This window comes from Cucurbita pepo, chromosome LG09 (genome assembly GCF_002806865.2).
Source record: "Cucurbita pepo subsp. pepo cultivar mu-cu-16 chromosome LG09, ASM280686v2, whole genome shotgun sequence".
Classification (NCBI taxonomy): domain Eukaryota; kingdom Viridiplantae; phylum Streptophyta; class Magnoliopsida; order Cucurbitales; family Cucurbitaceae; genus Cucurbita; species Cucurbita pepo.
Genome location: NC_036646.1, coordinates 7217108 through 7228212, shown reverse-complemented (window position 1 = coordinate 7228212; position 11105 = coordinate 7217108). Strand labels below are relative to the sequence as shown.

At 36.2% G+C, this 11105-nt stretch overlaps 3 protein-coding genes and 4 non-coding genes across 10 annotated transcripts in view; 1 reads left to right on the top strand and 6 right to left on the bottom strand.

Moving 5' to 3' along the window:
* Positions 1-3361, top strand: part of LOC111802315 — a 3894-nt gene extending 533 nt beyond the window's left edge. The window contains exons 2-4 of one of the 4 annotated variants that reach the window (XM_023686631.1): positions 509-1413; positions 1496-1591; positions 2985-3361. In XM_023686631.1, coding sequence (XP_023542399.1) covers positions 509-1413; positions 1496-1582 — 992 coding nt within the window. In that variant the 3' untranslated portion in view covers positions 1583-1591; positions 2985-3361. Of the gene's footprint in view, positions 1-505; positions 1414-1495; positions 1592-2984 lie in introns of all 4 variants that reach the window. The other 3 variants (XM_023686630.1, XM_023686629.1, XM_023686628.1) reach the window with 3 other exon arrangements.
* A 1077-nt stretch (positions 3362-4438) lies between these two features.
* LOC111802161 (membrane protein PM19L-like) lies at positions 4439-6726 on the bottom strand. Its single transcript, XM_023686426.1, has 4 exons — positions 6500-6726; positions 5469-5688; positions 4855-4900; positions 4439-4732 (listed from the first exon to the last, which is right to left on the bottom strand). The coding sequence occupies exons 1-4, from the start codon at positions 6624-6626 to the stop codon at positions 4646-4648; spliced, it is 480 nt and encodes a 159-aa protein (XP_023542194.1). The 5' UTR covers positions 6627-6726; the 3' UTR covers positions 4439-4645.
* Positions 6727-8443: 1717 nt separating this feature from the next.
* LOC111802659 (60S ribosomal protein L32-1) lies at positions 8444-10750 on the bottom strand. Its single transcript, XM_023687101.1, has 4 exons — positions 10662-10750; positions 10309-10410; positions 8812-8993; positions 8444-8727 (listed from the first exon to the last, which is right to left on the bottom strand). Exons 2-4 carry the CDS (start codon positions 10396-10398, stop codon positions 8598-8600), a joined length of 402 nt encoding a protein of 133 aa, XP_023542869.1. The 5' UTR covers positions 10399-10410; positions 10662-10750; the 3' UTR covers positions 8444-8597.
* Positions 9284-9366, bottom strand: LOC111802782. The gene has a single exon (XR_002816316.1). It is a non-coding gene; the product is annotated as a small nucleolar RNA Z196/R39/R59 family (small nucleolar RNA).
* LOC111802781 lies at positions 9509-9590 on the bottom strand. Its single transcript, XR_002816315.1, has one exon. It is a non-coding gene; the product is annotated as a small nucleolar RNA Z196/R39/R59 family (small nucleolar RNA).
* On the bottom strand, positions 9669-9744 carry LOC111802779. Its single transcript, XR_002816314.1, has one exon. It is a non-coding gene; the product is annotated as a small nucleolar RNA Z195/SNORD33/SNORD32 family (small nucleolar RNA).
* On the bottom strand, positions 10166-10245 carry LOC111802795. The gene has a single exon (XR_002816329.1). It is a non-coding gene; the product is annotated as a small nucleolar RNA U31b (small nucleolar RNA).
* Positions 10751-11105: the final 355 nt, after the last annotated feature.

Genomic DNA, 11105 nt, shown 5'->3' with positions numbered 1-11105 from the left:
TTTTTTTTTTTTTTTTTTTTTTTTTTTTTTTTTTTTTTTTTTTTTTTTTTAATGATCCTTTGGAATCTATCTACAGTTGTATACCTTACTTCGATCAAGTGTTTATAATTGTCTTTCATCTGCATTTTTTTTTTTTTGTTCTTGTTCGTTGATTTATCTAGTTTGGATTCATGTATGTTTCTTGATTTGTTCATCTTGTATTTCTTTGGTTGATCCATTGCGATCGAGTTGCTCTTCATCCGTGAAAAACGGCTGATGTGAATTGCGTTTTTTCTTTGATGCTTGTGATTTGGTCAAGTGAAGTTTTTGCTATCCCTTAAAACTCATCTGTACTTACTTTCTACTTGAACTAAAATCTTTAACCTTATTGATGATTCATCTGGTTGTTGTCAAATTGGCCCGTTAGATATCTATTTTAGACGTTGGCTTTTTGTGCTTGGGGGGATGGATTTACTTCCCTCTCTGTATTATTAAGATTGTAGCTTCTGATTGAAAAAAACTTTAGCAGGAGACGAGGATTGTAAAGGTCAGAATGGGAGAAGCTCCGAGAGTTTGGAGGTCAATGCTACTTATGATCATTACAAGTGTTACGATCAGGTTGATGGGAACAATGAGAAATTGGTGAAGAATGATTCGAATGCATCACCTGTTTTGTCTGCTGTGGATGAAGACAAATCTTTGGACGTAGAAGGAATTAAAGGAAACAAAGGAACTATCCATGAGTTGGGATTTGATGGCAATGGTGCTGTTGAAGTTGAGAAGGAATTAACTTCAGCGGAGAATAATGCTCGTCAAAGCATCAGCAGCGAGTACATCGAACCTGGGAAGAAATTTGATGAATGGGATGATAAGAACTCAAGTAGCAGTTCAGCTGAGGAGTGTAATATTGATGATAAGAAAACTGAAGCCTATGTGTCATCTTATACAGAAAATGTTCGTGATGATATACCACGTAAATCTTCGCTCAAAACCATTGGGATAAATGAATCTGCATCAGTTGGGGAGTGCATCAACTCATTGGTTGAAACTCGGGTTGCTGATTCGGTTAAATCTAAGGTTCCTGTATCTACAGAGAAAATTTGCTACGCGAAAGTTGAAGCTGGTGAGAATCTAGTGGTTTCTGATACTGTGACATCTGGGTTGAAGGAAGATGCAAATACTTTGTTGTCCAACCAATGCGCTGGAACTCGAGTTTCATCATTTACTAATCTTAATTCAGTACCAAAAGAAAATAAGGACAAAGTTTTAGCTGTAACAATGGAGAATGATCAGATGTCTTCAAGTATGATGAAACAAGGGTCCAGATATCTGGAAGGCAAGACACGTTTTCCATCAGATTCTCCTGCATTTGGAGCTAGTAAAGACGATGCTGTTACTAAGGATTCTGAGATTCCATTGTGCTCTAAAAACAAGGTATGGCTAAGTTATTTTATCAGTTGTGCTTTGTTTCGAGTCCCAATAAAATGTATGTAACTATGCTTCGTCATTTGTGTAGACCTTAGCTTCAGCTCCAATAATGGCCCAAAAGACTTCTATATTCAGTTGTTGTGGATTGTTTGATTTGCTGAAAGGCATCAATTGATGAATTCAGGTTTGTTCTTTTGAAGAATTACTTATCTATAATGTAACAACTGCATGTGATGTGTCGAAACTGCCAGCATTTAGTTATCAATGCTTTGCATTAATGTTACTGTTTCATTACAGATGTTTCTGAGTTCATGTGGCTGAATTTCATTCCTTCTCTTTGGAGTTATTTTGATAGGAATTTTTGTAATTTNTTTTTTTTTTTTTTTTTTTTAATTATTATTATTAATTTTTTTTTATAAGAGACAATTTCATCGATGAGTGAAATTTACAAGAGGGAGGTCTAATCCATGATGTTTACAAAAGACCTTCCCAATTTGCAATGAGGGAGGTATAACGGTAGGAAGTAAAAATATTAGACAGTTTACACCAAGATATAGCTTGGTAAACAACATTGTCGAAAAGTTTTGTGTAGGTCTGTGTCGTTTCTGCAAATATTCTCTGATTTCTTTCTTTCCACAGATTCCATAAGAAAGCCAAGATGAGGTTTTTCCATAATAGGGCTTTTGCGTTCTTGAAAGGGTGGTACGTTAAGGCCATATCCAAAAAATCCTTTACCTCCCTAGGAAATGTGAGATGCCATCTGAATATATTAAGAATCGTTGTCCAAAAATTTTGAGTGTATGTGCATTGTGAATGTGGATAGCTTTTTGGCAAATTGCTCTGTTTTAGAGGCCAAGAGATTCTTTATTCCCCTTTATATGAAACGAAGTTTTGTTCCTATGCAAATTTCATCGATAATTTATCTCTCGACATATTTGTTTGATTTTGAGTCTTTCTGCATCTTACGGTTGAATGGCCTTAATATGTCAATATCATTTTGAGGCCGACAGAAAGCTTGAATGGCCGACCATTTTCTTTTCATCATTTTCTATTCATAGTTGCCCGTTATTATCTTGTCTAGTCTTTTAAACCAACTACCTGATAGATTTCTTTAAGGCATATCATCTGTATCATAACATTTTCCCAAGTGGCACTGGGGTTGGGTTGGTTACTAAAGAGCTTCAGATATGAAGAGAAATTTCATAGAGTAATTTTCAATAGTGTTAACAGATAACTGTCCAAACAATAATACACTTATATAGACAAAGGATCGTGTTTAAATTAAGAAAATAAGTCAATTTCAATTAGCAACAGGATCCAAATGGTCGTTGAAAGATTCATGGAGAAATCGCTGTAGCCGATTTCACAGTCAAATGGTCTTGATTGACAGCATTGATTGTCAATGTTTGGTGCTCTATCAGTTACATTCCCCATCTGGGATCCTCTCTTTCTGTAATATAGAATCGTTTTGTTTACTCATTTAATGTCACTTTATAAGCTTTTTATATTGTTGTGCCAATATTTATTTTTTTGATATTGTAAGCTGAAACTGACATCATTTAAAACCTTTAATATAGAAGCAGACAGCCAGGGAGAGTTCCAGTGCACTGATGAAATTCATCTAAGAAGCAAGCCTTTTGATAAGTTTGAAACTTCTGGTATATCTCTAAACATTTATAGTTGTGATGTGATGCTCGACTTCCTAAGCTAAGATCTATGTCAATGGCAATTTCATCATTACCAGGCAGCTTAGCTTACTGTATTTTCTCTATATTACTTGTATGATCATGTAAACTAGTTCAGTTTACTTTACTTTCAGTATGAAGGAAGCGTATATAGACGAGTTACAAAAACTCGCATTTGTTTTGTCTGTCAGGTGGCATCCACCACTACACTGATGCTTTATCTCAGCATTATAGTTGTTTATTTTCAAGCTCCATGAGCTATCATGATCTGCTGGCTTTGTGATGAATGTGTTTGGTCTTCAATGGATATTCTCATTGAAAATAAGGAAAACTATGATACTTTAGCTTCTCGACAACTGGTAGTCCAAAAGACTCCCTCAACTCTACTCACTTCAATCCCTTCCATCTTGGCCCCTCCTACTTATCCTTCCTAACTATCCTCACTATACCGAATCCGTACCAACTAAATTTTAGGCCCCGTAAATCATGTAACGGTCATTTCCATCTCCATCCTACCTGCTGCAACTATGCCATCATCCTTCCTTTCCATTTCAAGTACAATTTGCACTTAAGGCCTATCAAACCCGTTGCCTTTTAGATCGTATCCTATCCTCAAACTGAAAAGAAAGGAATAGATTAGCTATAGCTATTGTAACGGCTCAAACCCACTGCTAGCAGATATTGTCCTTTTGAGTTTTCACTTTCGGACTTTCCCTCAAGGTTTTTAAAACGCGTCTGCTAGGAAGAGGTTTTCATCCGATGCGGGATCTCACAACTATGGTTCTTGTTTGTCCTATTTCCTAGTCAACACAATTGGTACTCAGACGTGTGTTTCAATAAGCAAGGATGAAGATATGGCTACATATATATTGGTCCGAAGATTCTAATAAAGATTACTTGTGAGATCCCACATCGGTGGGGGAGGAGAACAAAACATTCTTATAAGGGTGTGGAAACTTTTCCCTAGCAAACGCGTTTTAAAAATCTTGAAGGAAAGCCCAAAAGGAAAAGTCCAAAGAGGACAATGTTTGCTAGTGGTGGACTTGGGCTGTTACGTTACCAAACTTAAGCTTCTTCCTCATAAAGATAATAATTGATTCTGCTGCTGTATTCTCCTTAAGAATATCCATATTACACCTTTCATTTTAGGTGGTCGCAATCTGAATCCTTAACCTTTAGTTTTAGGCTATGTCTTAACCAGTAGAGCGATGCTCAGGTTGGCATTTGATGGTAGAATCTATTTTCACCGAAAATGTTGTTAGATTATCATAACCTTTGATCGGTTTCTTGTGTTCTTTGAATTATCCATCCTACAAACAAAAAGTGTGAGAGAGGAAGACTGAAGCTTTTAAATCAAACATCAAACCAAGTTTATTGTCAACATTTATACAAATAAAATCACCACAACAAACCACAAAAAGAATAATCTTCTAAACTAAGCTCCTTGCATGTTTGCAAGGTTTACAGAGATGGTTAATTACAACAAAAGAAAACAACACCAAAGACAATTGAAAATGGGCAATGAATCAAACAAATGTTAAAGCATTCAGCTCTCATCTTTTGGTCACAGCACCATGGATGGTCATAATGTAAACAAGCTGTGTAGCTGAGAGAATAATGAAGAAGGCTTCCATTGTTACCTGCAACAAATGAAAACACAAGCAAAATCTTGTCGTATCAATATAGTTTGAATTGGAACTGTTTTAGATTAGATTTGTGATGATAAATTGCAGCTGGGAAAAGAAATCTTTATTTTCCTCACCAGTCTTGAGTTTCTGAGATCCAGTTGAATCTCTTTCCAAGCAAAGCTGCATAAATAACAAAGCCTCAAAGTCCAGTCAAAACTTTCAAAGCAAGTTATGCTCCTCTTTTCTTATTTTCCTTTTCATGTAATAACAAAAAGAAAACACATACGAAAAACTTTGTCGAGATTCTAAAATGGGTCATCGTTAACTTAACTCAACATACTAAGACACATTCTCGAACATGAAGTCAATAGTTTGAATCCTATCCTCTCAGATGTTGAACTAAAAAAGATAAGTTTTAATGCATGAACCGTTACAAGAACGATGCGAACTTTTTAGTAAAACTTTAAACCTGAAAAAGATGGATTATTTTGTGAAAGAATTTTCGGGCCTATAAAAAGGAGGACTTGTGCTTGTGGAAATTATCGGGTAATCGGAGATAAAAAAGAAGATTCAAAATTTTGTGAACAATGCAGAGTCGGGTTTGTTGATTCTTGGATACGGAGATATCAAATGGGCTAATATTAAACTAACATATCCGGTAATCCATGTGTAGTATTTGAAACGTCTTCCTAGGTATATTGCGGATCTTTTAGATAAACCTCTTAAAGAATTAGATGGGAATGCATACCCCATGGCAAGGAGAGTGAGAGTCCAAGCAAAAACAGCAGCAGAGGATGCAGCACCGAAGCTTTCAGCACTCCATGACCGAATATGGTTAAGTCCTGAGATTGCTGAGGCAGCTCCAAACACAGCAGCTAACAAAGCAAATATCACAAAGAAACCAGTGGCTGCATTCCCTATGGGGAAGTAAATTGGTGAAAAATGTGCTGGAAGTTTAAGCCCAGGACCTGCAAAATTCTCACCCATCAGCAAGCTGCAACATAGAAACATGTTCAAAATGAACCAAAAACAAAAAAATGACAACATGACATGGACATAGTGTAACACATAGTGTAACAGCCTAAGCCCAGCGCTAGTAGATATTGTCCTCTTTAGGCTTTCTCTCAAGGTTTTTAAAACGTATCTGCTAGGTAGAGGTTTTCACACCCTTATAAGGAATGCTTCGTTCCTCTCTCCAACTGATATGGGATCTCACAATCCACCCCTCTTGGGAGCCAGCATTCTCGCTGGCACATCGCTCGGTACCAGGTTTTGATAACATTTGTAACAGCCCAAGCCCACCGCTAGCAGATACTTGTTGAGGATTGTTGGGAGTGAGTCCCACATTGGCTAATTTAGAGAATGATCATGGGTTTATAAGTAAATGAATACATCTCCATTGGTACGAGACCTTTTGTGGAAGCCCAAAGCAAAGCCATGCGAGCTTATGCTCAAGTGGACAATATCATACAATTATGGAGAGTTGTGATTCCTAACAATATTGTCTTCTTTAGGCTTTTCCTTTCGGACTTTCCCTCAAGGTTTCTAAAACACGTTTGCTAGGGAGAGGTTTCCACACCCTTATAAAGAATGTTTCGTTCTCCTCCCCAACCAATGTAGGATCTCACACATAGTGTCGAAGTTCATATCACTTTTCAATTTCCATCCGTGATATGATCGTAGTATCGAAGTTTTCATCTCGATAATCCGTTCGAGACATTCAAAATATGGAACTAGATGAAACAAACAAAGGAGACTAATCAAGAACTTGGATAATACCAATGATGAAGCCATGATCAATTGCTCTGTTCATGGCCCACCCTCCAATGCCCAAAATAATAACATACATGCAGAAGTTAAGCAACAGAAGCACAGTGGCAATGGATTTCATCTGTGAATTAGCCATTTGAGCAGTGAAATCAGAAAGAAAAAGCTGAGTGAAAGAGGAAGAACAGAACAAAAAGACCCAAAACTTGTAATGTAATGTGGAAGTAAGGAGGCAGAGATGGGCTTATAAATGGGGATGAAAAGGAAGGTTCAGGTTCTTTACTTGCAAAGGCTGCTGTGTTCAAAGAGTTCTTTGGAGTTGTAAAGTGTTAGGATAATGCTTCATGTTCAAGGCAAAAGAAGGATATGGGAATACTTTCTTTGCCAACATTTGTAAGTCTTCTCTTTTGAAATGGTACATTCTGCTGCTGCACAAGCTAAGAAAGTGATATTCTTTGCCTTAGGGGATAAAATGGATGTGCTTACCTTTATTACTGAAAGGCAATATTCACATCCAGACTAAAAATTTAGTTTTGAATCTGGAATTTGATGGAAGAATGTTCGTGAAATGTTCTGAAACCAAGAAACGTAAATGTGTGGGATGAAGTTTGTTTTTTGAAGTGATATACTACATTCATTTATTCGAGTTCATCGTTGTCAAATTTTTGAAGTATTTTACTCTAAGAAAAGTAAGAAATGTGTATGTGTGGGATGAAGTTTGTCTTTTGAAGAGACAGACTACGTCTATTTGTTCGAGTTCATCGTTGTCAAATTTTTTGAAGAAGTATTTTACTCTAAGAAAAGTAAGAAATGTGTATGTGTGGGATGAAGTTCGTCTTTTGAAGAGACAGACTACGTTTATTTGTTCGAGTTCATCGTTGTCAATTTTTTTTAAGAAGTATTTTACTCTAAGAAAAGTAAGAAATGTATATGTGTGGGATGAAGTTCGTCTTTTGAAGAGATAGACTACGTTCATTTATTCGAGTTCATCGTTGTCAATTTTTTTTAGGAAGTATTTTACTCTAAGAAAAGTAAGAAATGTATGTGTGGGATGAAGTTCGTCTTTTGAAGAGATAGACTACGTTCATAAACCCCCCTTTCGGCCATCCTTTTGGGTTCTTGTGTATGCAAGTTTCTTTTTCTTCAAACAAGTTATGTTTGCATTCCATTTTGGTTAGTTTTTAGGGAACACAAATTCCATTTTGGTTAGTTTTTAGGGAACACAAATTAGTACATGTACATGTATTAACGATGGAAACTAAGCTTCATTTCGGGCCTTAACAATGCATGTACATGTATTTTCACTCAATTATAACTTTAGTTAATTTGTCTCTACACTAGGTTAAGGATCTTCAAAGTCTCCTTACGGCCTACAAACTTTAACATTGATTCGGAATTTTTATGTTTGGACCCTTTGTTGGATCAAAAGAACTTTAAAACATTCGAAAGGAGCTTATTGAAGGCATTGCAATAGCTATCGAGACATGGGTACTAACCAAAAACTCAAGTCTAATTGATGCTTGGTGATGCCATACCATGACTCGATGTAGTAGCCTTCGCTACCTATTTGGGCACATTTATCAAAAATCAACTCAAAAGTCATCATATATGATGAAATCATCTTAAATATGCATCAAAATTTGAATACTATTGAAGAATGAACCCTCCAATGTACATGGGAGTTATAGATGGCACAATGGGGGCACCATTGAATCTTGTTAATATCAATTACGACTAAAGGGCTAAGGTGCACAATGTCGACCCACCCACTTTTATGTTTTTATACATTAGCATAATCGGACTCGTACATGGCGCAATGGGCGCCATTGACATGTCACCCTCTGACTACAGATGAGTCACCATTGACAAGAACACTATAATGTTCTATAGATTTGGACACAGAATAGAAGAAATTGATGCCAAAGGAAACGGAGAGAACCAAAAAGCTCATGAAGATTAACGTCATGATTTGAAGTATCAAAAATATATTATCAAAGAGATGGTTGTGAATTCATAACTCATTAATGTCAAAATCTCTTAAATCCAACAAAAATTGTATATATAAACGAAATCTCACTACAAAACACGATGAAAAGTGGATCTAAATGGTTCATTCATCCTCTTGGCTGCGCAACCTAGCAAGCTTGTTGGTAACTACAACATCAAGTTGAGCTGCCCTCTCAACGATCTCTTTCCTCTTCCTTGTGGAAACATCGTGGGCGATTTCGGCACAGTAAGTCCTGCAGTAACGACACAAACGGATCAGACAATCCATTAATCATTCCTTTATAATTGCTAATGATGTATGAGAGGTCGTCACAAACCTGTTGTGCATCATCAGAACTTCAAGCTCCTTGACATTGTGAACAACGAACTTCTTGAACCCATTAGGGAGGTAGTGGCGGGTCTTTTTGTCAGTCCCGTAGCCAATGTTTGGCATCAGAGTACATCCCTTGAACTTTCTCCTTACTCTGGAATCGATACCCTTTGGCCTTCTCCAGCTTTCCTGTCAGATAAATTTAAAAATAAGTGAACAAAGCCAGACAATATTGACTAACGAAGATCACAGGAGATTGAAAAAATAATTATATATCTGTATGCAGGGTTTTAGTAACAGAGAGCTTATAAGTTTTTAAGCTAACCGTGTCGCAAGACCTGTATATAGTTACTCTATGCCCTAAAAAACGAAATGTCCAGCTATTAAATAAAGTCCGGACATTAGATACCACGGGCAAGTTCAGTTTATAGCAAAAGAAAAATGTAAATGACTCGATCTATGAAAGTTATAATTTTTACTGCAACCTCAGCCGAAAGATGGTGATAACTGTTATTAATCACAGAAAATCAGTAATTCGGGTTTGTTTGCATCACAGATTGCAGCAAGACACTATTGGGTAGAGAGTAAACATGCTAAAGAAGATGTAAAATTAATATCAAGTGCAATAAACATAGTATATCAGTTGGCAAAGCTTTCAAACAGAAATGATGATATTTATTTTAACTTGAAAAATACTTTTTAACTGCAACCTCAGCCGAAAGATGGTGATATGTGTAAATAATCACAGAAAATCAGTAATTTGGGTAATTTGCATCATGGATTGCAGCAGAAAATCAATGTGTCTAGTTGACAAACGAATATTAGAAAAAATGGCGTAAAACTAACATGGAATTTAATATACAACATAGATCAGATGGTAGTGCATGAAAATATTCATCATTCAATTACAGAAATGATGGGTTATCATCATCACGCCATGTTGTATATATTCGAGAAAAATGTGCTTAGAAACTAAAAAGATAAAACGAGACGCACATAGTCAGAGAAATCATGGTTTCATACTGTATTACGATCAGAAAACAGTTCTATTAACATCACCATCTTATGACAATAGACGGTGAGCCAGGACATCAGCAAATTACTAATGGTTTCAAAAAAACGAAACGAAATAAATTCCTTATTCGACTTCAAAACTGATTTAAAAGCTATGTCAGAGTGAGTATCAGATAGTCGATCTGTGAATCACCATAATGTATCCGAGGACACTAGTCGGGTCTGGGGTGAATTAAATCATCAAACGTTGTTAAGCTTAATCAAATATGTGAAAAATGCAAAAACACAACCTAGCCATCATATCTTCAAAATTCAAATCAAAGCAAATGAGCAACTAACAATAACAAGAATCAGATACTGTGTCAATCACCATCTGGTACCCATTGGTACAAGTAAGACTGGGGCGACAATACATCTCATCATCTTCCATACAGCGCACAATAACATATAAACAGAAATTTGGTGAGAATACGATAACAAATTAAAATACCTTAACGGAGATCTTTCGATCACTCTGAGGCCTCTTAAACTTCGTGGTCCTCTTCTTCACGACCTTCTTCGTCAGCAAAGGAACCGCCATTTTCACTTATATCTACAGATTTCATAACAAGTACGATTATTAATCATCTCAAAGGTATCACATCCTAGAAAACTTTAAATCAACCCTAAATGATTTAAAAACAACACAGTGGGCGCGCTAGGGGAGAAACAGAATTAACCAAAACGATTGAGAAAGATAGTAGCAACACAACGAAATCTCCTCAACCTAAAGACAATGAAACAGATTTGAAATACGAGAATAAGCCAATAAACCCTAGCGGCGGATCAAAGAGAAGAACTTACAGAACTAGGGTTTCCCTAGGCCGTCCAGCTTATACGATAAGCTCCAAGGGTCTGAAAGCTATATATAGAGAATGCGCGTTCGATTAGGGTTTGTTTCTTCTGGTTTGAAGAGCTTGGGCCATGTTTGGCAACTAGATTTTGTATCTCAAGCCCATGGGCTCTGATATAGGCCCATTACATTATTAAATAGATTTTTTATTTTCTGGGCTCTGATATAGGCCCATTACATTATTAAATAGATTTTTTATTTTCCTCAATTAATAAAAATATTCCAAATTTCAATAATACTTGAAAAGGTTAAAATATATATATATATATATATATATATATTATAAACTTAAAAAAAAAAGTTCAATAATTTTAAAAGTAATCCATTAATACTCAATACACCCTTTCAAGATCCAGCGTCCTCGTTGGCACACTGTCTGATGTCCATCTCCTTCG